The 26327-nt window shown below is 46.3% G+C and overlaps 1 protein-coding gene and 1 long non-coding RNA gene across 6 annotated transcripts in view; one reads left to right on the top strand and one right to left on the bottom strand.

The window, feature by feature from the left end:
- ripor1 (RHO family interacting cell polarization regulator 1) overlaps nt 1-22938 on the top strand; it is a 313053-nt gene extending 290115 nt beyond the window's left edge. For all 4 annotated transcript variants that reach the window (XM_067997844.1, XM_067997845.1, XM_067997841.1 and 1 more), the window contains exons 14-22: nt 7194-7333; nt 9624-9792; nt 11625-11760; nt 12657-12815; nt 15049-15207; nt 16383-16579; nt 18476-18559; nt 19117-19204; nt 22005-22938. In XM_067997844.1, coding sequence (XP_067853945.1) covers nt 7194-7333; nt 9624-9792; nt 11625-11760; nt 12657-12815; nt 15049-15207; nt 16383-16579; nt 18476-18559; nt 19117-19204; nt 22005-22102 — 1230 coding nt within the window. In that variant the 3' untranslated portion in view covers nt 22103-22938. The remainder of the gene's footprint in view (nt 1-7193; nt 7334-9623; nt 9793-11624; nt 11761-12656; nt 12816-15048; nt 15208-16382; nt 16580-18475; nt 18560-19116; nt 19205-22004) is intronic.
- LOC137333614 (uncharacterized) overlaps nt 16351-26327 on the bottom strand; it is a 40447-nt gene continuing 30470 nt past the window's right edge. For both annotated transcript variants that reach the window (XR_010965938.1, XR_010965939.1), the window contains 2 exons: nt 19612-19719; nt 16351-16645 (listed from right to left, as the gene is read on the bottom strand). This is a non-coding gene — a long non-coding RNA (uncharacterized lncRNA). The remainder of the gene's footprint in view (nt 16646-19611; nt 19720-26327) is intronic.

The raw sequence follows: 26327 nt of genomic DNA, 5'->3' as shown, positions 1-26327 counted from the left end.
ATCAGGCACAGGAACTCTGCCTCTTGACCCAGGGGTGCTGAGATCCATTGAAATGCCCTTGACCACTACCCAGCTGAAATCAGCTATTTCGACCTGGGTCCTTTTTTTTTATTCGTTCATGGGATGTGGGCGTCACTGGCAAGGCCAGCATTTATTCCCCATCCCTAATTGCCCTTGAGAAGGTGGTGGTGAGCCGCCTTCTTGAACCGCTGCAGTCCTTGTGGTGAAGGTTCTCCCACAGTGCTGTTAGGAAGGGAGTTCCAGGATTTTGACCCAGCGACGATGAAGGAACGGCGATATATTTCCAAGTCGGGATGGTGTGTGACTTGGAGGGGACCGTGCAGGTGGTGTTGTTCCCATGTGCCTGCTGCCCTTGTCCTTCTAAGTGGTAGAGGTCACAAGTTTGGGAGGTGCTGTCGAAGAAGCCTTGGCGAGTTGCTGCAGTGCATCCTGTGGATGGTACACACTGCAGCCACAGTGCGCCGGTGGTGAAGGGAGTGAATGTTTAGGGTAATGGATGGGGTGCCAATCAAGCGGGCTGCTTTGTCCTGGATGGTGTCGAGCTTCTTGAGTGTTGGAGCTGCACTCATCCAAGCAAGTGGAGAGTATTCCATCACACTCCTGACTTGTGCCTTGTAGATGGTGGAAAGGCTTTGGGGAGTCAGGAGGTGAGTTACTCGCTGCAGAATACCCAGCCTCTGACCTGCTCTTGTAGCCACAGTATTTATATGTCTGGTCCAGTTAAGTTTCTGGTTAATGGTGACCTCCAGAATGTTGGTGGTGGGGGATTCGGCAATGGTAATGCCGTTGAATGTCAAGGGGAGGTGGTTAGGCTCTCTCCTGTTGAAGATGGTCATTGTCTGGCACGAATGTTACTTGCCACTTATGAGCCCAAGCCTGGATGTTGTCCAGATCTTGCTGCCTGCGGGCACGGACTGCTTCATTATTTGAGGGGTTGCGAATGGAACTGAACACTGTGCAATCATCAGCGAACATCCCCATTTCTGACCTTATGATGGAGGGAAGGTCATTGATGAAGCAGCTGAAGATGGTTGGGCCTAGGACACTGCCCTGAGGAACTCCTGCAGCAATGTCCTGGGGCTGTGATGATTGGCCTCCAACAACCACTACCATCTTCCTTTTGTGCTAGGTATGACTCCAGCCACTGGAGAGTTTTCCCCCTGATTCCCATTGACTTCAATTTTACTAGGGCTCCTTGGTGCCACACTCGGTCAAATGCTGCCTTGATGTCAAGGGCAGTCACTCTCACCTCAACTTTTTTGTCCATGTTTGGACCAAGACCACAATGAGGTCTGGAGCCGAGTGGTCCTGGCGGAACCCCAGCTGAGCTCGGTGAGCAGGTTATTGGTGAGTAAGTGCCGCTCGTTAGCACTGTCGACGACACCTTCCATCACTTTGAGAGTAGACTGATGGGGCGGTAATTGGCCGGATTGGATTTGTCCTGCTTTTTGTGGACAGGGCATACTTGAGCAATTTTCCACATTGTCGGGTAGGTGCCAGTGTTGTAGCTATACTGGAACAGCTTGGCTAGTTCTGGAACACAAGTCTTCAGCACTACAGCCGGGATGTTGTCGGGGCCCATAGCCTTTGCTGTATCCAGTGCACTCAGCCGTTTCTTGATATCACGTGGAGTGAATCGAATTGGCTGAAGACTGGCTTCTGTGATGGTGGGGATATCGGGAGGAGGCCGAGCTGGATCATCCACTTGGCACTTCTGGCTGAAGATGGTTGCAAACACTTCAGCCTTGTCTTTTGCACTCACGTGCTGGACTCGACTGCTCACTGCCTTAGCTGGTTGAGTCATTGGGTGAGTTGGCCCAAATCTTTCTGGAAATATTTGGTGACGACATTAAGATGTGATATTATTTGGGTACTGTGATGGGTGTGTATCAGCTGCACTGTGTGATGATATCATCTGATAACCATCCCTCCTGTGATTCAGCTTCTGTAATTCTGAAACTGCCTTGTGTACTTACTGCACTGAGACCGAATGGTGTCGCAAGGATGTTAAAACTGCTGTGTGGGCTGAAAATGAACAGCAACATAGTGAACTGTGAGACTGTGACAACTGGGTTAGTCTAAAGATCCAACATGTAGCACCTCTTGACTGCAGTCAAGGTAGCCATAACATTTTATGGGGCTTTTGTAATCTCTCTCTTCAGAAAATGTTTATCTCCAATAAGGAAGTGGCACTCATTAGCCTTGAATCAGTTGCAAGCACTCAAAAGATAAGGGCTTTTGATCTTTTTGCAAAATGGTGATGGATTGTTTGTTGGTCTGACGGCCAGTTACATGATGATGTGTTCAGGTATCGAAGGCTCGTGACTTTGTGCAGGGCTGCAGTCTCAGCCAGTGTCTGGCTGGAGGGGGGAGAGGGGGCACGCTCGGGAACGCTGCACTGTGGAATTATGAATGGGTGGGTGAGTCCCCACAGACCCTGACGTGCCGTGCGAGCTCCTGATTCGAATCGTGTCTCCTGTGAGCAGCTGCCAATTGGAGGCCAGGCAGAAGGAGAACAGTAAAAGCACAGCATCAACAGCTCTGATCAAGTTGTGTATCAATAGGCCCCTCTGTCTCCTGATGGCATTCCCCCGACTGCTCTCGCTGGAGATCGAGGGAATGGCACTGAATTCCAAGTCACTCAATGTGCCAGCTCGCCTCGGCAGCCCATGAATAGAGACTACGTGGAGCAGCAAGTCTCACTGGTGAAGGGGGCCAGAAATGGGGCATATTATGGTTACCCCCAATAGCGGGCAATAGCTTGGCCACCTTGGGTTTTGCTGTGATGCACAAATTCCCAGTCCGGCACTGGTTGAACCCACCCAACCTCCGTTGAGTTTTCTTACTGCTTTGGCTTCGAGGTTGAGAATCCTGCGCCATTGTACCTGAACTAGTGCCTAACGTGTGTCGACTGTCATCCACAGTCTCCATGGTAGTGAAAGAGTGTGAAGCAGTTCCCTTAAAGCTCCGTTGCCATGGCATTGGTTGTGCCGACTTTTTTTTCTCCCTCCCCACCCCCCTCATTATCTTATGCGTGCATCATTCACCAGCTCAGAAGACGAGCGGGCAACTATTTCTACAAAACTCCATTTCCAATTCCGTCCACCATCCCTTGTAGAGACTGTGTCCCCCTCCCCCTCCGGTACCATTGACAATGGACACCATTGACCATTTTGTGTGGCAAAAAATGACTCAAAACAATTTCAGAAAAGCATTAAGCGGATTTCCATTTGGTATTGCCAGCTCTTCTCTCTCGTTAGAGGGTCAAGCAGTGTCGGCTTAAGATGATTGTAGACCCAGTTATTGTACTAGTTGTGTCGTCTGAATAGAACCGAGATCTCTTATTGGTCTGTTGTGGGCCTTGATGATGCTGTGCAATAAGTTTTAACTGAAGCACTGGGAGGAATTGGGACAGTGGTTAATTCAGATGGTGCGGAGGTCACAGAGACAATGAAGGATACTCGGGATGTAGTGGCCTCTGAGAAATTGCAGTCCTTGTGCTATGGTTCAAGTGAGTGGGTGTGAACTTTAAGACTGAACGATGCCCTGAAATTACAAGCAGCAGAGTCACAACTGAAACTTCAGATGCTGTGTAACCAGTTAGCATTTTGACTGCTATAATTCCTTTGCAGCACTCAATTATTCTGATAGAGTTTGCCCTTTTCAATGACTAAGGTACCCTGCAGAGTGGTCGCAGAGGTCCTGAAATGTTCCACGGTTGTGTCTAGTTGGATTGGGTATGTCAGATCTGTGAAGCATGGAGATTGGAGAAGTCTCGTCCCTTCTCAACTGCTCTCTCGTTTGTGCAGTTCGGTACTGATAGTGAATGCTCTCAGAGAGGGAGGATCCCAAAAATGGCCCTTTCTATTCATTTCTCTTCTCCCCACAATGAAAGGGGCGTGTTACTCCAAGTAGTTCCATCTTATGGCAGTGGCTTGGCCTAGAAATGGGCAGAAGACGCCTTTTAGTGCCAGTCAAAAGGAGAATCATGAAGGGTTTAGATTAAGTAAAGCGAAACTGTTCCCATTGGCAGAAGGGTCAAGAACCAAAGGACGCTGATTTAAGGTGATTGGCAAAAGGACCAAAGGCAACATGAGGAGAAACTTTTTTACGCAACGAGTAATGAGCTGCCTGAAAGGGTGGTGGAAACAGACTCAGTCATGGCTTTCAAAAAGGAATTGGATAAATACTTGAAGGGAAAAAGTTTGCAGGGCTATGAGGAAAGAGCGGAGGAATGGGACTAACTGGATTGCCCTTACAAAGAGCCGGCATGGGCTTGATGGGCCGAATGGCCTCCTTCTGTGCTGTAACCATTCTATAATTCTATGAATTGAAGGTTGCACTTCAAATCCAGGCTGCTGAAGTGGAATTCAGACTTGTACTACTAAAGCTGCCAAACATTTCAGTTCCAGATTGTCAATAACTGCGCGGGTGTGTCTCTGCGTGTCGTTGGTTGGGATGTGCCTTTTAATGACTGAGAAAGAAATTTTACTTTTTGGCGTGCTCAAAAAAATAATGGGGATGGCCAGAATTGGTGTGATTGGGCCTGGGAGGGGCAGGGAGGGAGGGAGGGAGGGGTACAGCTCAAGTAGCTGATGTGGGAAGAGAACACACATCAGTTTAAAAATTTGCGTGCACATTTTTATTTGGGTTAATCCCATGCTTTGGGCATAGAATGGTATTAGAACCTGTTCTTGTGTGCCTGAGCTTCTTTGTGTATAGTGGCAGGTGATTTGTGACTGGGATGCTCCCTTATTCTAAGCTCGGCTTTGGTTTCCCTCCATTGATTCAGTTCACTGCAGTTCAGGTTGTCAGGACCCTAAAGTGTTGAGGTTTGTGTTCAAATCCCAATTGAACCCCAGTGTGAAATGCTGCACAAGATCATTATTGTTTATTATTTGTTCTTGTTATGTGGGTGATGCTGGCAAGGCAGGATTATTACCCGTTCCTAATTGGGACTGAGAGCATTAAGAGTCAAGCACGTATGTGGGACTGGAGTCATATGTAGGCCGCCAGGTAGAGCTGGGAGGTCCCCTTCCCTGGAGGACATTAGCGAAGCAGGTGGTTTTTTTTGGCAATCTGGCTGCTTTCATTTTCTGGTGCCTATAAATGACTAGATTTATAATCATAGAATCTTACAGCACGAAAGGAGGCCATTCAGTCCATCGTGCCTGTGACGGCTCTCAAAGAGCTATCAATTAGTCCCACTCCCCTGCTCTTTCCCTGTAGCCCCGCAAATAAAGCGAAGTATTTATCCAATTCCCTTTTGAAAGTTCCTATTGAATCTGCTTCCAGCACCCGTTCAGGCAGTGCATTGTTGAATTTAGTCCCATTTCACAACTGGCGGCGTGGTGGGATTTGATCTCCAAACCTCTGGGCTACTGGTCTAGTAACAAAACCACGAACCCGTGCAAGCTGCATATTGAGTGAGAGGAGTGGGGGACAGTCTGTGTATCAGCTTGCTTGTATTTGTCGGTGATTTTTGGATGTGGCACTTGCTGATGATTGACCATCTAATTCCTCGGTGAAGTTGCTGATGTTTTCGTGTTGCCATTGCCGTAAGTTTAACACGGCACCTGAACAATTGGCAGTTGGAAACCCTGGCCACTGGCTGCACAGACTGGCCACCAACACATCAATCTGAAACACCCTACATCCTGCAAAATGATGGCGGAGTGTGATTTTAATCGTGGGCTGCAGATTACTGTTATAAAGTACTCGCTCTACCTGAACCCTGCGATTCAATCCCTGCCACCTCAGTTATGGAGGATGGCTCTTTCTCTGCAGTATTCACTTACTTTTTGGAGTCCCTGCTGTACGGCCAGATATCCCAATGATGTCCTACAATGTGTGGAATTACTTGTAAACAATTTTACAACACCAAATTATAGTCCAACAAATTTATTTTAAATTCCACAAGCTTTCGGAGGCTTCCTCCTTCCTCGTTCACCTGAGGAAGGAGGAAGCCTCCGAAAGCTTGTGGAATTTAAAATAAATTTGCTGGACTATAACTTGGTGTTGTAAAATTGTTTACAATTGTCAACCCCAGTCCATCACCGGCATCTCCACATCATGGAATTACTTGAATTAGCCTGTGGTATCACGAGAAATTGGCCCATCGTTAGTGGAATCTATATGGTCTTAATTGTTGGGTATTTGGCAGGGAACAGGCAGTGAAACAGCTTTAGGATTCAGGTGGTAGCTGTCCGCCAAGGTCTCTTGCTGCTGTTTTTGATGTCCCTTGGATTGAATTTCTGGTTTGCGATCCACTATAACCCACCTGCCACCCTGTGTAACCAGTCTCTGTTATCCATTGCTGTGTGTTTTATTTTGATACATTTTCCATCCATTATCATTGTGTCCTACATTTTCCTTGTGTCTGTTGAAGTATTTTTCAAGTTTTAAAAGGCGATTTTTTGACCAGAGTAAATTTTATTCAGGAAGCTGGGGAGGTTTCCAGAATTGTTAAACTGAACTTCTGGTTTTCTTCATTTAACAAATTTGCAGTGATTAACATGGATTGAGCCCAATCTTATGGCGCCATCTATTGTCAGCATCATGTGTGACTGTTGTGGGGAGAGGAGGCTGCAGGCTCCAGTGCTGTAATGTGGTTGTGTATATTGGGAGGATTGGTGCAACTTAATCAGCTGTAGCTGATGCAACACAGTGACCGTGAATACAGAGCATGGAGATTCAGTCATAACCTGACCTGGTCTCGGGTTCATACCCAAGATCTTTCTTCTTTTCACGCATTTCAAAAAGGTCATTCTGTCCCGGCTCAATTCGTGAGTGAAGGGAAGACAACAGAATTGATCCTTAATAGAGAGGGATTGAAATCCCAGACAGTCCCAAATCGGTGGGATGATCTTATCAGATTTTCCTCACCCTTGGACTTTGCAGGCCAGCTCTGAAATGTGTGGATAAGGAAGGTCCGAGGAGAAGGTTAGATGTCGGGCCAAACTTTCCTGGAGCCAGGTTGTTCAGTGGAATGACTTCCATTAAAGCTGAGCTGTGGGACATTTGGCAGCGGTTTCAACTTTCATTTAAAACACCCTTCATGATGGATCACAATTGAATTGGGGGAAGAAATGGAATTGCAGATTATGTACAACACTGCAGGAGATGGTGGTGAAAGATTTATTTCCTGAATGTTGGATGTTGTCTTTTTGCAGCAGAGGCAGGGTGTGAACAGGAGCAGAGCCTCGAGCATCAGCCTGACTGTAGAACATGCACTGGAGAGCTTCGACTTCCTCAACACATCCGACATGGAGGATTCGGAATTCTCGGAAGATGAGGCTGAGAAGACTGGACGGTACGACCCGATCCTCATGGTTTTTGCGTGAAGTCCAGTGAATTGACTGGGTATCATTGATTAGCCATTTAACGTGGACACATTTCTATCTCGTGTGTGGGTGTAGAAACTTGATAGCTGGGTATAATTCAGGTGAGATTCTTGATCAAAGCTGCGCCTTGACCGATGTCCTTTATGGATGGATTCATCTCATTACAAGCGAGCCGAGGGGAGTTGTCGCAGGTTAGGCTCTGCTGTATTTTTGCTCAATGTGGAACGTTCTGTTGATGATCAGAACATTCAACTGATCTGCGAAGGCCAGAGCTCAAGCTGTTTGCCTCCATGCTCTCCTACTCCCCACCTGAATTGAAGAAATGCCTGCCCTCTGAAGGTGTTGGCCCCTTGCTGTGGGGTACAGGGAGGGCTTTGGTAGGGAAAGAGGATTGTTCCATAAACACCGAATGATAACTTGCATGAATTGCCATTATTCAAGTCTGGGCAGGCTATTTGACAGTGGTGGGGCAGGAGGAGAGGGGGTGGAGGACGAACGTTGTATCTGACCCTGCCCTTGCATGATGCCCAATCCTGCACAGGAGCCCTGGAGGATTTTCCACCCTCTACCCCATGGTACTGAGACAGCTGCTGCCCCAGTGGAGATCGGGTAACTCAGGTGGAGTGTGGAGGAGAAAGTGGTTAAGGTCAGGAACTGGACTCATGGAGGAATGGCTCGTGTAGAGCCCCAAACCCCCAGGCTGCAGCGCAGCATGTTGGAGCCAGATTGCCCTTTTCTACATAGAAGGGCCTCGGCCCTCCCTATCTCTTTTTTAACCTCCTCCATCCCTACAACCCTTCAAGAACTCTACGTTCCACCAACTCTGGCCTCTTGTGCATCCCTTCTTCCTGTGCCCCACCATTGGTGGCTGTGCCTTCAGCCATCCAGGCCCTAAGTTCTGGAATTCCCTCCCTAATCCTCTCCTTTTAAGACCCTCCTAAAAATCTACCTCTTTGACCAAGTTTTGAGTCACCTGTCCTCGGTGGCAATATTTGTCTGATCGCTCCTATGAAGTGCCTTGGGACTTTTCTCTGCACTGCTTACAATGCCACCAAAAAAAAAGTGTAGATGAAAACACAAAATTACAAAGCGATATTGATTAGGTGAATGAGCAAAACTGTGGCAAATGGAATTCAATGTAGACAAATGTGAGGTCATCCACGTTGGATCAAAAAAGGATAAAACAGGGTACTTTCTAAATGGTAAAATGTTAAAAACAGTGGATGTCCAAAGGGACCTAGGGGTTCAGGTACATAGATCATTGAAGTATCATGAACAGGTGCAGAAAATAATCAATAAGGCTAATGGAATGCTGGCCTTTATATCTCGAGGACTAGAGTACAAGGGGGCAGAAGTTTTGCTGCACCTATACAAAACCCTGGCTAGACCGCACCTGCAGTTCTGGGCACCACATCTTCGGAAGGACATAATGGCCTTGGAGGGAGTGCAACGTAGGTTTACTAGAATGATACCCGGACTTCAAGGGTTAAGTTACAAGGAGAGATTACACAAATTGGGGTTGTATTCTCTGCCTTTGGCCCATATCCCTTAATACCTTTGGTTGGCAGAAAGCTATCTATCTCAGATTTAAATTTAGCAATTGAGCTAGTATCAATTGCCGTTTGCGGACGAGAGTTCCAAATTTCTACCACCCTTTGTGTGTAGAAATGTTTTCTAATCTCACTCCTGAAAGGTCTGGCTCTAATTTTTAGACTGTGCCCCCTACTCCTAGAATCCCCAACCAGCAGAAATAGTTTCTCTCTATCCACCCTGTCTGTTCCCCTTAATATCTTATAAACTTCGATCCATTCACCCCTTAACCTTCGAAACTCTAGAGAATACAACCTCAATTTGTGTAATCTCTCCTCGTAAGTTAACTCTTGAAGTCCGGGTATCATTCTAGTAAACCTACGTTGCACTCCCTCCAAGGTCAATATGTCCTTCCGAAGATGCGGTGCCCAGAACTGCTCTCAGTATTCCAGGTGCGATCTAACCAGGGTTTTGTATAGCTGCAGCATAACTTCTGCCCCCTTGTCCTCTAGATATAAAGGCCAGCATTCCATTAGCCGCCTTGATTATTTTCTGCCCCTGTTCATGACACATCAATGATCTATGTACCTGAACCCCTAAGTCCCTTTGGACATTCACCGTTTTTAACTTTTTACCCTAACTTTTTGCTGAATGGACATCCTGAGTACGTGTGTAAGTAAAGCAATCTCCGAGCTATTCCAGTGACTTTATTTCCGCTTCCTCTGACAGGCACAGCAGTGGTATGCGTGGACTTGCTGCGGGGCCGAGCGAAGCACTAACTGAGGATACCGGAGTGGGCAGCGGCTCCGAAGGAAGCCCAGTTCCAATGACGACAGGGAATGAACACTTGGACCAGGTTCTGATCGTGCACTTGAATAACTGCAGCAGGCTTCTACTGGTAAACATCAGACAGAGTCTCTGGTTATCTGGAGAGCGGGTAGTTACTGAGACTTCAGCCGACCTCTCAAAGTTCTGTGTTAAAGTAGCTCTTTGCTCATTATACTGACAAAGGGCACAGGATATGTTTGCCAGGTAGGAAGACTGTGCATGGTGTGTTATTGAAGTACGGTTACAGGACTTTAATCCTGGCTTTAGGTGTACTGGGGGAAGGTTGGTGAGTATATTCAAAACTGAGAGTGATAGATTTTTGGCCTCTAAGGGAATCGAGGGTTATGGGGATCGGGCGGGAAAGCAGAGCTGAGGTCGAAGATCAGCCATAATATTGAATGGCGGAGCAGGCTGGGGGCCATGTGGCCTACTCCTGTTCCTATTTCTTATGTTCTCATGAGACGGATGCCTTTTAGAAATCCCTCTGAAACTTGTTTCTATATAAAGAAGCTCCAGAGTATCTGTTGTCTTGTTTTTTTGACACCTGGATCTTTACTATGACAGCAACTAAGTAGAGCAAATGAATGCCTTTCGCTAGAAGACTGGGGTTAAATTGTACTTCATTTTAAAAATTATTTACAGGTCAAAAGACACCAGGCAGTTGTATTTTATTGTCTGCTTCTGTGGAAGTGCACAGAAGATGATGCAACATTGAACCATTAAATTGGCACCCACTGGGAACTGACATCTTAAGCACTGCTACCTAATCTAGTAGAAGTTTATCAATTGCCTGCCAGAAGGGAGGAGAATACAAAGCCTGGAGACAGTGTTCACTCAGACTGGAGGGTGGAGAATGTAATGCCTGCTGTGCAGAGTCCAACTGGCTGCAGTTTGTAAACAAGTGATCCATCTTTCTTTGTCATGCAACAACAAACTTCTTAATTATACAATACCGTATTGGACTTTTACAGCACTGTTTGTTACAAATACCATGTTTCTTCATTGATAGCTCTCCAGCTGATTAGTGAAAGGTCAGTGCTGAGAAAGTGAATCCTAATGCTCGCTCCAACTTGGAGTTGACCGTGACCGTTTGTTTAATCTTTTAAAACTGTTCTGTAGTACTCCTTTCTATCAACAGATGGCATTGGTACACTGTGTAAAACTATTTCACAAGTTATTTTACCCATTGCAACAGCACCATCTGAGAGTAATATGGAGTAACAGAAACTTAAGTGGATCGAAATATTTAATTTTCAATCCAGTACTTCGATTTGAGTCAGGTTTTTTTTGGCTGATCTATATTTAAAAACAGTTTTTCTTTGGAATGGGATATGACTCGCATGGGGTGATCTGAATTAAGGTAATCCAGATGAAATATAATCCTGTGTAAATGGAGATTAAATTGGAATTAAATTTTGTCACCCTGATAGGTACTGTTTTTTTCTTAGTCCCAACTCCTTGCTTCATTTTGGATGTCAACTGTGGCTCAGTTGGTAGCATCTCACTGAGTCAGAAAGTTGTGGGTTCAAGCCTCACTCCAGAGACTTGAACACAGTACTGAGGTACTGCTGCCCTGTCAGGTGCCGTCATGTATGCCCAAACCTTGTTTTAACAAATCCTCATCAATACTGCAGCTTTATCAGTAGAGGAGATAAAATCTCTGATTTAAAGCCCCCTCACCCCAATATTAAAATTACTGAGTTCCCTTGACTTGCAGTAATGAGCTTTGACTAGATTCATTCTGATCTTTTATTAAACACGGTGGTTCAGAAAAAGAGTCGTCTGCAGTCACTGGGGTGATGATGAGTATCTGGCTGGACAGAGGCTGTGTGTTGGGGAGGAATCTGTGTTCTTAACGCCTGTATCTTTTCTGTACGTCAACACCAATCTTTCATGTTGCAGCAACTGGGTATCTACGGACCTCTGCGATGCCGGGAGATCTACGCGCTGGACAAGCTTCTGAGAGAGGCCCATGTTCTAGAGGTGGTCTCCAGACTGAGTGCGGACAAATCTGGAAACATAAGCACTGCCGAGGAGGGTGAGTGGGCCGTCTCAAATGAAACGTCACCCGATAGTAATGTACTGGCTCTTCGCCCATTCCTGTTCTGTGCCATCTGATTCCCTTCCACAATTGCGAGGGAGAGATGAAAATCTATAATGGTAACCGTGAGTTTGTCGGTTGTGGCTCGGTGGTTAGCACTCTTGCCTGAGTCGGAAGGTTGTGGGTACAAGTCCCACTCCAGAGACTTGAGCGCAAAAATCTAGGCTGTCAGTCCAGCGCAGTACTGAGGGAGTGCTGCACTGACTTTCGAATGAGACGTTAGACTGAGGCCCCATCTGCCCCCTCGAGTGGATGCAGAAGATCCCATGGCATTCTTTCGAAGAAGAGCAGGGGAGTTATCCCTGGTGCCTGGGCCAATATTTATCCCTCAATCAACATCACCAAAACAAATTATCTGGTGGTCATCACATTGCTGTTTGCAGGAGCTTGCTGTTTTCAAATGGGCTGCCATGTTTCCTACATTACGACAGTGAGTACACTTCAAAAGTAGTTGATTGGCTGTAAAGCACTTTGGGGCATCCTGAGGTCATGAAAGGTGCAATATAAATGCAAGTTCTTATCAAAATTACTTGACTAGCTGGACTGATCCCTAAATTAACCGGGCAAGTTCAGGCGGGATGAACTGTCGAGCTTCGTTCGACTAATAGCAGCTGGAGTTGTGAAATAACCACAGCAGACGGACCTATTGGGTGGAAACCAAAACGATTGTTAAGACTAAACTAGCATTCCAGGAGCTGAGTGTTTCACAGCAGATCTGTCCCATCCCATCCCATCACGCGAGGGACAAGCTGCTTTGTTTTTTAAAACCTTGCAGAACCTAAAGGAAGTTGGTGTTTACCTGGCCCCCTTTTTTGAACTGTGCTTCCTTGCAGTCATGCCACTGCTGAAAGATAAAACGGTCTTTTCGTTTTGGACGCACTGCACCGAGAGCCCGAACCTGTACTGTGCTGCAGTCGAGCGCGTTCTGCAGAAGCTGAACTTGAGTTTTGGGAGCAAAGTGAACGAGCGCTACCCTGGCCCAGCAGAAGCAGGTGAGTGGCCACATTCCACCGGGCATCTTCTAGGTGAGGATATCTTTACTTGAAAAAAAAACACATTGAGATAAAGCTTTTCATGTGTTTAAAGCAGAAACTATAATGATCTGTTTTAATCTAATTCTTTGTGGATGGATTTGAGATAGGATCATAGGAATTGCTGGGCGAAAAAAGAACAAAGTCCATCTCGTACTGTCCTGGTAGTCGCAGGATACAACGAGTTGTTGACTAATCGTAGCAATCAATCTCTATCAATTAGTCTACAATTGACCCAGACATGAGGTGAGCAAACCCCAGTGGTGGAAAGCTTTAGGAACCATAGGTCCAAAGTCACCTGTCCCTCCCAAACATACTAAACTTACCACGTCATGTCACAAATTACTTATATACTGTATCCCAAAATATTTTCTGAAAAAAAATCCATCTAATTCGCATTTGAATGAATCAATACTAACTTCTTCCACCATCTCCCTAGGGAGTCTGTTCCATTTATTGACCACTCGCTGAAATATTGGCCTCGATATTAACCCTCACCCCCCCCCCCCCCCCCCCCCAACCTGAATCGGGTGGGGGGGGCGGGGGGAGTGTTAAACCCTAAAAAATCGGGAAACGCGACCCCAACCCAACGCGTGCGCGGCAGGTCTCCTGTCGTGCGTGTGTCCCATCGTGGCGCGACACTTCATTAACATATATTTAAATCAGGCTCTTGCAGTGTTCAGGACTCAGGAAACCTGGCAGCGAGAGGGAGGCCGGAGCTTCTGGCTCCAGAAAGGAAGTGTTTTTTTTTTACAGCAATCTTTGTGGGCAGGGAGGAGCTGAGGTGTTCCCCCAGCCCCTCCAGCAAACCTTCAGCTTCCCTTCTGCCAATCACTGCCTCTTTCACCCCCCCGCCATGATGGGCGACCTCCGGCCTGATCTGAAGCCTGCCCCGCGATCTGTCACATTTCTCCCACATCCCTCCCCGTGAATATCGGGGCCATCGTTTCTGCAGATTAGTTTTAAATTGACCCCCTAAAGTGCACACAGTGTCCTCTGGTTTTACTGTTCTGGACAAGGTGAAGTAGTTTGTGATGGTCTACATTATCTAGTCCCTTTTGAATCCTTAAAAACAGCAATCATATCATCTCTTAACCTCCTCTCTTTCCCGTGAGAAGATGCCCAATTTAAATAATTGCTCCTGAAAATCCATTGCCTCCACCCCCTCAGTCATTCTAGTTGCTCTCTTCTGTATCCTCTCAATTGCTACAATATCCGTTTTGTACTGCAGCGACCAGAACTGTACACAATATTCTAAGTGCGGCAGCACCAATGATTCCTAACGTGCAGGATGATCTCACTATTTCAGCTCAATGTTGACCATTTAATATATCCCAACATCTGATTTACTTTACTCACTGGCACCGAGCATTGTTGCAATAACTTCAATTTATTGTCAATTAGGACCCCCAGATCTCTCTCATTTTTCCTGCACCTTATTTTCTTTCAATTTAACTAATAGTCGCTTCCTGGATTTTTTTTTTTGTTCCCATGTGAAGCACTTTGCATTTCTCTACGTTGGATTTCATCTGCCACCTGCCTGCTCAATCGCCAAATATATTCAAATCCTCCTGTAGATATTGCAAGCAGGTCCGGCACTGAACAGTTTATAGAGACACGTTGAGCTCCGCCCTACAGTATCCTAAGTGCTGTGGTGCGACACAGGTTGAACCCATTAATAAAAGGGACTCTGTTTCTTTTGTGTACTGAAGAGAGAAAGAAGGTTAGCTTTCCAGCAGCTCTGCTTATCACTCGAGCTGACCTCACCTCCCCGCCCACTGCCTCTTGCACCCTCAGAACTATCTTGAGCTATTTTCACTCTGCCAACAGGCTTGAGATCCGCCCCTTAAAGTGGCCGTTGGCACAAACACGCAGGCACGAGTGAGGATAATCTGTCTGATGTGTTGCGGATTCAGCCGTTTGGCCGTCCTGTTACATTCTATTGTGCCGTATTGTCCAAGTCCGAAATTTAAATGGGACTCGCTGTTCAGACACTCTGAAAATCGAGTTAAGTTCCCTGTGATGAATTTAAATATAAAGCGATTTTTAAAAGTACATAGACATACATTTATTTAACATTTTAGTTTGGACTCTAGCAAATGTTGGGAGTGCTCCAGACTGCATGTTGGCTTTAATCATTCCATCGCTTAAAGCTCTGTGCAGTTCAGTCATTTTAATCTACCTTTTCTTTCAGTTTTTATTAAACTAGTGGAAAGGTTTTTGGACAGAACGTTGCCAAAACGTGCCCGAAGTGGAAATGTGGAACTGCTGACTATCTTCCAGTACTTGAGTCACATTGAGGAGCAGAATGTGCCTTCCTTACCTTCCTACATCATGGAGCTGGCAGAGGAAGGTACTTTGTTACTGTTCTACATCGTAAATAGGCCTTTAATGTATCTTAAACTGCAGCCTCCTTTTTCCAATCCTCTCCTTTCCCGTGCTCCTCCCTTTCTACATGAGCAATAGTCTCCCTCGTTCTCTAGCACGCACCATTCGGTATTGGGGAGTAGACAGGCCTCTGCCAGCATGGTTCACTGGGAGGCAGCTTTGAGATCGGTGAAGGGAGAATGACTGGTGTGAATTGGCATCGTGCCCACTGGGAGCTTTCCTGTGGCAGCACTCCGTATTGCCTGGCCCGATTTATTCCATTAGCGGAGATGATGTTGTGAATTTATCATCCGGCCGATATCCCCGGCCCATCAGACGGTTTCATAGAGGATCCTGTTAACCGAGGCGAGCACACTGTTATCCTGCAGGATGCCTTCAGCTCAGAAAAATGTCTGACTTGTTTTCTCTGAAATGATTTCCATTTTTTTTTATGCAGGTCACTGAATGTTCCAGTATGGCTTGTTTCTTTTTAAATGTTTTTTGGAGGTTTAAAATAACACAAAGCATAAAGCCAGCCCTGATGGTGGTTTTGCAGCCCCCTCGATGAAACTCTTGGTGCAGGGTCTGCACCTGTGTTTGTGTGTGCGTACACACTCGTGAGCTTGTGAAGCACTTATTTGTAAATAGATCTACTGCATTTGGCTGCAGTGCCTCTGGTTAAGGAAGGGGAACATTGGCCAGGGATTCCACCCGCGCCCCCACCTCTCCCCACCCACCCACCATTGCAAACCAAGACTCCTGCCGGGAGTGCGTGTAAGGATGTTGGGGGGAGGGGGAGGTTAGGTTCAGCTATCAAATAACCACCTGGAATCCCCTGTCCAGGCACAAACATGATGAATGGCCACTCGAGTCAGATACCCGGGGCTGACTGCTGTTTGCGGAACTGTAACCCCGCAAAAGGGAGGGGGAGGGGGAGGGGTATGCCTTCAGGAGGGGCGGGAATAAAATCGGAGCGACAAAATTATATGTTCTGAATTCTTATTGTGGGGACAGACTTGTCTGAGACAGTCAGGCCCCCTCCCTCACATGGTGCCATGTTGTCGGTTTACCCTGGAGAGAGTAGAAACGTCCGTGAATATTTTGTGATTTCTATTTTTATTCCCCCCCCCCCAACATACACACATTTTCCATGTCTTGCAGTATTCCTGGTCCAGAACCTGCAGTCCTCTGATAAGGACGTGGTGCTGAAGACTCTGAAGCATCTCTCGGGGACCCAGCTCCAGAAGGACGGACTGAGAGCAGTGGGCCTGCTTCTATTGGAGGACAACACCAAGATCTGCAACACCGCTGCCTCCGTACTGAAAAACCTGGCAGAAGACTCCAAATTCCGAGAAAAGGTTGGGAGCAAAGGATCTGCAAACGCATTCGCTTCTCTTCACAGCTAGTTCTGCAGCTCGGGTTACCTGTACAGGGGGAGAGAGAGAAAGGAGCTGGAGCTTAGAGGCTCCTTGTAAATTAGGAACCATTTAATATTACGTGAAGTCTTTTCCTGCAGACTGTTTGAGAACCTCATGAGGACATGTATTGTACCTGGGCGGGTGGGCCTGTCGACAGTGTGCTGGTGTATTGTACCTGGGCGGGTGGGCCTGTCGACAGTGTGCTGGTGTATTGTACCTGGGCGGGTGGGCCTGTCGACAGTGCTGGTGTATTGTACCTGGGCGGGTGGGCCTGTCGACAGTGTGCTGGTGTATTGTACCTGAGCGGACGGGCCTGTCGACAGTGCTGGTGTATTGTACCTGGGCGGGCGGGCCTGTCGACAGTGTGCTGGTGTATTGTACCTGAGCGGACGGGCCTGTCGACAGTGCTGGTGTATTGTACCTGGGCGGGCGGGCCTGTCGACAGTGCTGGTGTATTGTACCTGGGCGGGCGGGCCTGTCGACAGTGTGCTGGTGTATTGTACCTGGGCGGGCGGGCCTGTCGACAGTGCTGGTGTATTGTACCTGGGCGGGCGGGCCTGTCGACAGTGTGCTGGTGTATTGTACCTGGGCGGGCGGGCCTGTCGACAGTGTGCTGGTGTATTGTACCTGGGCGGGCGGGCCTGTCGACAGTGTGCTGGTGTATTGTACCTGGGCGGGCGGGCCTGTCGACAGTGCTGGTGTATTGTACCTGAGCGGGCGGGCCTATCGACAGTGTGCTGGTGTATTGTACCTGGGCGGGCGGGCCTGTCGACAGTGCTGGTGTATTGTACCTGAGCGGGCGGGCCTGTCGACAGTGTGCTGGTGTATTGTACCTGGGCGGGCGGGCCTGTCGACAGTGTGCTGGTGTATTGTACCTGGGCGGGCGGGCCTGTCGACAGTGCTGGTGTATTGTACCTGGGCGGGCGGGCCTGTCGACAGTGTGCTGGTGTATTGTACCTGGGCGGGCGGGCCTGTCGACAGTGCTGGTGTATTGTACCTGGGCGGGCGGGCCTGTCGACAGTGTGCTGGTGTATTGTACCTGAGCGGGCGGGCCTGTCGACAGTGCTGGTGCTACACCAAAACCACGGTATCAGTGCAGTGTAGTTTCACTTGACACTAACACTGTATCCCCTTGAGCATAGAAGATTGAGGGGTGATCTGGTTGAGGTGTTTAAAATATTAAAAGGATTTGATGGAGTAGATAGAGAAACCTCTGGGGGAATCAAGAACAAGGGGACGTAATCTCAAAGTTAGAGCTCAGCCATTCAGGAGTGAAATCAGGAAGCAGTTTTACACAGAGGATAGTAGAAATCTGGAACTTTTCCCCCCCCTCCCCCCGAAAGACTGAGAGTGCTTGGGACAATTGGAGCTTTCAAGACTGAGATAGATTGTTGTTCGGTAAGGGTATTGAGGGATATGGAGCAACGGTAGGTAAATGGAGTTAAGGTGCAGATCAGCCATGATCAAAATTGAAAGGAGGGAGCAGGCTGGAGGTGCTGAATGGCCTACTCCTGTTCCTAATGTTCACTGCAGTTATGATGCAGCCTGAATCCAGTTTTGGACCTAATCAGATATCAGAACGTAGCAGAGACTCCCTGCTGACTGGCTTGATACCATTGCCTCAAAAGATTACATGTAAATATCGTAGATGCTCCATTAAGGTGCAGTGACACGTGGGTTTACAGTGATTGGTCCTCGTTAGCACTTAACCATTGACTTTAACACTATCCCAATGTGTCACAAAGATCAGTGCTTACATTTATTAGCAGTAATTTGGAAGTAATGCTAGTAGATTTGTTTTGTGTGCCAGACTAATTGATGTGCATTTGTCTTCAGGCCCTGGTTTGTTACTTGGAGCTGCTTGAGAATGAAGACGGACAGCTGAGAAAAGCAGGATGTACAGCACTGGCACATCTTAAGGTGAGCATTCCAGTTCAACGATGGGGGGAGAAAGAATCCCAATACTTGAACCTGTGGTAACACTGTCTCAGCTCGCTCTGCAATGGCTGTAAATGAAGGACCCTCAGTGTGCTTGGAAGCCATTTTGTGGGTGTCACTAAATCATTAATTACTGTGCGTACATGTCAGATGGTTTAATGGATTGCTTTAAATGCATTCAAAAGTATTCAAGTTCTATTGTTGGGAGAAGCGAGTGACAGTACGGCCATATTACATTATGCAATTGGACACCGATTTACTCCACAATCCCGCACTGAGGGCAGAGCAGGCCGTCAGGGGCCGTTCCCTGTGCCCTCCAGTAACTGAGCCATTGATATCAAGACCTGAGAGCAGCAGCTTCCCTTTCTCTCCCCTCCCCACCACCCATACTGGGCCAGGAAATTCTGAGTTATACAAGAGTGTTTAAGAGAGTAGAGAATCATCTTGGCAAAAAAATTGGTCATCAGTTTAACCTCAAGTGTAGCAAAAATCAGGAACTCTGAGACTCGCTTTGTTTTAACTTCATTTGTTTTCTTCAGGCCAAAGAAAGTATCGATCAACTAGTCTACATTTGCCAGACTGACAAAGAAGTGCGTGATGTTGCTAAACAGACCCTCCTGTCCTTTGGTAAGTTGTTTAGTCATTTCACTGCAAAATTCAAGTTATTTGCAGGTATTCAGATCAGCCATGATTGAATTGAATGGCAAAACAGGCTCAAGGGGCTGAATGGCCTTCTCCTGTTCCTAAGTTCCTAATGAATTAGATTCTCTTTAGTGGCACATTAGACAGTTCAGTGGGTTCTTTGTCTTTGTGTCTCTCCTGGGTTACTGGAAGAAACCTGTGAACTGCTCGTATCTTGTCTGCTTTTGTTTTAATATTACATTAAGCTGATCAAAAATATAAAAGTAACAGAAGAATTTACAGTGTGTTTATACAGGTTTTTAAAAAATTTTGGATAACCTTTGTCAAACTGGAAGAGACGTGTCCTCGACAGATTGTACCTATTAAGAAATTTGCACCCTTCAGGAAATTACCTCAATTCCATTGTTGTCCTTCCCTCTCTTCCTCCTTATTCCCAGGATCCTTTACAAGGGTCAGAGGAAACAGTAAATCAAAAGCAAAATACAGCGGATGTTGGAAATCTGAAATAAAAACAGAAAATGCTGGAAATACTCAGCAAGTCAGGCAGCATCTGTGGAGAAAGAAACTGAGTTAAGGTTTCAGGTTGATGACCTTTCATCAGAACTGGAAGAAGTTAAAAATGTAACCCTTTCTAAGCAAGTGCTGAGCCAGGCAAAGGATGGGATGGGGGGGGAGGAAAGAACAAAAGGGAAGGTCTGTGATAGGGTGGAGGGCAGGAGCAATTAAAAGGAATGATGGTGCAAGGCAAAGAAGGCTTTAATGGGACAAGTAAAGAATCAAAAGATGGGTCTAGAGGAGCTGCAAATGGCAACATCAGAAACATTACCAGCACCTGCTGTCCAAAAAAAATGGAAGCTGAAGTTATGATCTGAAGTTATTGAAATCAATGTTGAGTCCGGAAGGTTGTAAAATGCCTAAACAAAAGATGAGGTGCTGTTCCTCAAGCTTCCGGTGAGTTTCATTAGAACAGTGTGTAGGAGGCCGAGGACAGAGAGGTCAGAGTGAGAGTGGGACGGGGAATTAAAATGGCAACCGACCAGAAGGTCAGGGTCGCGCTTGCGGACTGAGCGGAGATGTTCAGCAAAGCGATCACCCAATCTGCGTTTGGTCTCCCCAATGTAGAGGAGACCGCATCATGAGCAGCGAATACAGTATACTAAATTGAAAGAAGTACAAGTAAATCGCTGTTTCACCTGGAAAGAGTGTTTGGGGCTCTGGACAGGGGGAAGGGAGGTGGTGAAAGGGCAGATGTTGCATCTCCTGTGCTTGCACGGGAAGGTGCCGTGGGAAGGCTAACGAGCGTTGGGGTGATGGAAGAGTGGACCAGGGCGTCGCGGAGGGAATGGTCCCTTCAGAATGCTGGGAGGGGAGGGGGAAGGAAGGTGTGTTTGGTGGCGGGATTGCGCTGGAGGTGGCGGAAATGGTGGAGGATGATCCATTGAATGTTGAGACTGGTGGGGTGGAAGGTGAGGACAAGGGGGACCCTATCATGGTTCTGGGAGGGAGGGAAAGAGGTGAGGGCAGAAGTGCGGGATTGGGACGAACACTGTTGAGGGCCCTGTCAACCACAGTGGAGGAGAATCCTCGGTTGAGGAAAAAGAAAGATCGAAAGCACTGGTGTGGAAGGTTTTTTTTAAAAAAATAATAAAGCCCCCACCCCCAACTCTCCTCCAACCCGCCTATTTCCGGTTTTAATGGAGGCGAGACGAGGGACGGACTACCAACCTACTCTCCGGAGACGGTCAGTGAAAGCTTTCAAGGAGGCTGCGGGCCTTCATTTTTATAGCTTTTTTATTTTTAACTCCCGGGCTATCTGCTTCACGCCACCTGAGAGGAGACGTGAAGGCCCGAAACAGCAGGTAAGTGCCTATATCGCACAGCTTGTGGGCCCAGAGGAGCAGGAGTGCTTCCCCCAGGCCCAACAAGCCTACCTGCAGCGACCTCCGACCCCCCGACCCCCCCCCAACAACGATCTCCGACCGCACCGCACCGCCCCTCCCCAGATCTCCGACCGTATTCTGGGTTTCCTGACAGGAATTTCCTTCCCTTCCCGGCTCCAGGTTAAAATTTACTCCGAGGTGTCAGCTTTGGCTCAGTGACTGCCTCTTGAGTCATAAGGTCGTGTATTCAAGCCCCAATCCAGAGACTTGAGCACATAATGCAGACTGACATTCCAGGGCTGCACTGTCCGAGGTGCCGTCTTTCAGATGGAACGTTAAACCGAGGCACCGTCTGCCATCTCAGGTGGACGTAAAAGATCCCACGACACTATTCGAAGAGCAGGGGAATTGTCCTGGTGTCCTGGCCAATATTTATCCCTCAACCTGAATCACTAAAACAAATGATCTGGTCAGGTACCTCATTGTTTGCGGGACGTTGCTGTGTGCATATTGGCTGCCATGTCTACCTACATAACAGTGAAGAGGGGAGGATTATCTGACCGAATTGATGATTCATTTATATATCTTAAAGGAACAGAGTCCCAAGGTGATTTTTTTTCCTCTCCTTCCCCACTCCCAGTGGGAGTAATGACAGAAAATTATAATCTTATTTGGGGATTAAACTTCTCACCAGAAATGAGGAAAACTGTGCCGGCATTTGGCACATTTTTAATTGAGTGATATTGAAGTTTGAGAAACCAGCTCTCTTCTCCTCTACCCTCACTGAAATGAAATGGAAAAAGTATTAAATGTAAGACCGATCTGACCTATAATTACTGTGATTTGTGAATTCCTATTGTTTTCACCAATACAAATACTTTGATCATTTCTGATTGCCCTGACAGGTGAAGAAGGTAAAATCGCCTACAAGCAGATGGAAGAATCGTTGGATGGAATGCAGAGGCTTCTGGGATCAGTCAGTATGGCTAGCACGGCTTTCTAACCAGGGGATGCTTCATGTTTAGCAGAAAATTGGTCAGCTTCTTCCTGAAGAGAGTTTCTGAAGTAACGTGGCTTTTGTTGTCGAAACATCAAGTAATCTAAAAGCCGAGCTGCTTTTGAGTTGACCTTTCAACATTTCAGATGTAGCAACATTCCTAACTTTTCCTGGTTTGGGAATGAGGCTGGGTGGGTGGGGGAAGGTGGAGAGATTGCTGCCGTACTGAAGTGTAATTTTCAGAAGTTTCCCAGTTGTTTCTGGTGAACTTTGCCACAGTGATGCCAGTATTTCGCACATGAATGCACACATTTTGACATAAAGCCCAAAAGCCAATTTAAGGAGAAGGCCTCCCTGTAAAGGAAACTATGACCAAATTGGGACTGTCGGTGGAAATGCACTTTGAACAATTGAATGTGTGAATGATCCACATAGGAGTGGTTGACCTTGACGGAGGGAGAATCCTGGCAGGCAGATGTCTCCAAAAGCCACAGCTGAAATATTTACCTACAATTCTTCTGCATGTCTTGCTGCTCTGAAGCAGAAAACAAAAGTGCTGCTTCACGTCCAAGTGCCTAGTGTTACAGTGGAGAGCATACAAGTATTACGTGTACAATAAAAGTTCCAGTTTTTTATTTAATGTTGATTTAAGTTGCAGTAAGGAGAGGAACTGCAGCAGCTTCAAGTTTGTAAAGCTGTTTTACTATTTTCCAGATGGTGCAGTAAAGTTTCAAAAGATATTCTTTGATTTTCTATATAAATGTATTATGTAAGTAAAAGTGAATTGTGATCATAAATAAAATTTCATTAAATGCAATGTTGTATTATACCAAAAATACAAATCATTTAGTTTGTGATTTTTGTTTCGCAAATAGAAAAATACAGCCCTACATTCACACAGTGCAACATCATGTCTGTCTCTCTCTCTCTCGAGCATTTCAGAGTGCTTTGCATACAGTTAATTATTTTAACGTGTAGTGCTTTCATAGGACCAGCAATGAGATGAATGATCAGTTGATAAGTTTTTGGTGGTGTTGGCTGAGGGAAACATGTTAGCCAGGGCACCAGGAGAACCACCTGGTGTTCAAATAGTGACATGAAATCTTTATCATGCTCCTGAACCGACCTTTGTTTAATGTTCTATCCGAAGGACAGCACCTCTGACAATGCAGTGCTCTTTCAGTAGTACACTGGAATGTCTGCCTAGATTGTGCTCCAGCCCGAGGAAGGAGCTTGAGCTAATGAGGCAGATGCATGTACAGTGTGTCTTGACATGACACATTGTACAACACATTACAGCGCCAGTGAGTTATACATGGTACAGGTTGACCAGTGACGTGTGGTTGTGGGTGGCTAAACTTGCATCAGTTTTTTTTAAAAGTTCTTCCCAATATCAGTTTTAAATATTATTTTCACTCATTTAAATTTACATACATTGGCCCCACTCTCTTGGCTTACTTTTAAAGTAATATTCTGGGTTTGCTTTGTACATGATATTTTAAAAATGTATACCCGAATGACCTTTCTGTTTATTTGCTCTGTTAACTACCACCTTTCCATGCAGTTGAGCTTTAAATTCAGTTTCCTCATCGCTCATCTTTACATTTGGGACCTGTATTGTTGCTCTTCTTTGCACCTGCTCTGATGCACGTATAGGTTTCTGGTGTGGTGAGCAAAATTGAACCCAGCACCTGCATTGTATAGTGTCATTAAGGGAGCAAAACATCCCAAGCAGCTACGCAGAGGCTTAAACAAAGCATGGAGGCTAAGCCGAAGGAGATATTTGGAGGGGTGGCGAAAACCTTGATCAAAGAGGTGGGTTTTAAGCAAGGGTCTCAAAGGTGCAGAAGTGGAGGGGTTGAGGGTTAGAATTGAGTAGAGAACAAAACTCCAGAGGTTATGCTGCCTTTACAATGCACATGACATGTCTCACCTAATCTCTGCCATGTCAATGTAACCTGAATTCCCCGTGTCCATTTGCGTGACCATTTTTGGCTGTTTTTTTTCTTTCGGCCCCTCTCTGGTTTTTCATTTCTCCTTCATTGCAGTGGCAAGCCAGTGGGATGATATGGCCTCGATTGATGATCCATTTAGCATATGGGTTGAGCTAAGAAATAAAAATAAAAGGGGCAGTCACACTACTAGGAGTGTACTTTAGACCCCCAAATAGTGAAAGGGAAATAAAAGAACAAATATGTAGGCAAATTTCTGAGGGCAATAATAGTAGGGGACTTCAACTACCCTAACATCAACTGGGATTCAAACAGTGTGAGGGGCACAGAGGGCGCAAAATTCTTGATCGGTGTCCACGAGAACTTTTTTAGCCAGTACGTGACAAGCCCAACAAGAGGGGATGCAATTCTAGATTTAGTCCTGGGAAATGAAGATGGGCATGTGGGTGAACGGACAGTGGGTGACCATATTGGGGATAGTGACCACAATTCAGTTAGTTTTAGCATTATGGAAAAAGAGAGTTAAATCAGGAGTAAACGTTTTAAATTGGGGGAAGGCAAATTTTACAGAACTAAGGTGATTTGGCAGAAGTGGACTGGACACAACTACTTGAGAAATCAGTGGCAAGCCAGTGGGAGGCACTAAAAAGTGAAATTCTACGGGTACAATGCAGACACGTCCCCTCAAAGAAAAAGGGTGGCACTGCCAAATTTAGAGCCCCCCTGGTTGTCTAGAAGAATACGGGGCAAGATAAAGCAGAAAAAGAAAGCTTATGACTGTCATAGAAAACTAAATACTGTGGAAAGCCTAGAAGAATATAGAAAGTACAGGGATGATATGAAAAAGGAAATAAGGAAAGCAAAGAGAGGACATGAAAAAATATTAGCTAGTAAGATTTTAAAAAACTCGAAGATGTTTTATCAATACATTAAGAACAAGAGGATAGCTGAGGAAAAGGTGGGACCTATCAGGGATGATAAGGGTAACTTGTGTGTAGAAGCAGAGGATGTGGGTAGGGTTTTAAATGAATATTTTGTCTCCGTATTCACAAAGGAAAGGGATGATCCGGATGTAGTAGTTAAAGAGGAGAGGTGTGAAATATTGGATAAGGTAAACATAATGAGAGAGGAAGTACTGGAGGGACTGGAATCCTTGAAAGTTGATAAGTCACCAGGGCCGAATGGATTGATTCCTAGGCTATTGAAGGAAGCCAGGGAGGAAATAGCGGATGCTCTGAGGATCATTTTCCAATCCTCACTAGATACAGGGGAGGTACTGGAGGACTGGAAGACTGCAAACGTAGTACCATTGTTTAAAAAGGGTACAAGGGAAAGGCCGAACAATTATAGGCCGGTCAGTCTTACCTCGGTGGTGGGCAAACCATTGGAATCAATACTGAGAGATAGGATAAACTGTCACTTGGAAAGGCATGGTTTAATCAGGGATAGTCAGCATGGATTTGTTCAGGGAAGGTCATGCCTTACAAATCTGATTGAATTCTTTGAGGAAGTGACAAGGAGGATTGATGAGGGTAGTGCAGTGGATGTTGTCTACATGGATTTTAGTAAGGCATTTGACAAGGTCCCACATGGCAGACTGGTCAGAAAGGTAAAAGCCCTTGGGATACAGGGAAATGTGACCAATTGGATCCAAAATTAGCTCAGTAACAGGAAACAAAGGGTAAAAGTCGATGGATGTCTTTGCGAATGGAAATCCGTTTCCAGTGGTGTGCCACAGGGCTCAGTGTTGGGTCCCTTGCTGTTTGTGGCATATATTAATGATTTGGACTTGAACGTAGGGGGCATGATTGGCAAATTTGCAGACGACACAAAAATTGGCCATATAGTTGATAGTGAAGAGGATAGCTGTAGACTCCCAAGAAGATATCAATGGGTTGGTGGAGTAGGCGGAAAAGTGGCAAATGGAGTTCAACCCGGAGAAGTGTGAGGTAATGCACTTAGGGAGGGCAAACCGTAAAAGGGAATATGCAGTAAACGGGAATATATTGAGAGGGATAGAGGAAGTGAGAGACCTTGGAGTGCATGTGCACAGGTCCCTGAAGGTGGCAGTACAGGTAGATAAGGTTGTGAAGAAGGCATACGGAATGGTCTCCGTTATTAGCCGAGGTATAGAATACAAAAGCAGGGATGTATTGATGGAACTGTATAAAACGCTGGTAAGGCCACAGCTGGAGTATCGTGCGCAGTTCTGGTCACCACATTACAGGAAGGACGTAATTGTTCTGGAGAGAGTGCAGAGAAGATTTACAAGAATGTTG

The sequence above is a fragment of the Heptranchias perlo genome, chromosome 16 (genome assembly GCF_035084215.1).
Source record: "Heptranchias perlo isolate sHepPer1 chromosome 16, sHepPer1.hap1, whole genome shotgun sequence".
NCBI lineage: Eukaryota > Metazoa > Chordata > Chondrichthyes > Hexanchiformes > Hexanchidae > Heptranchias > Heptranchias perlo.
This window is presented reverse-complemented; position numbering and strand designations above follow the sequence as displayed.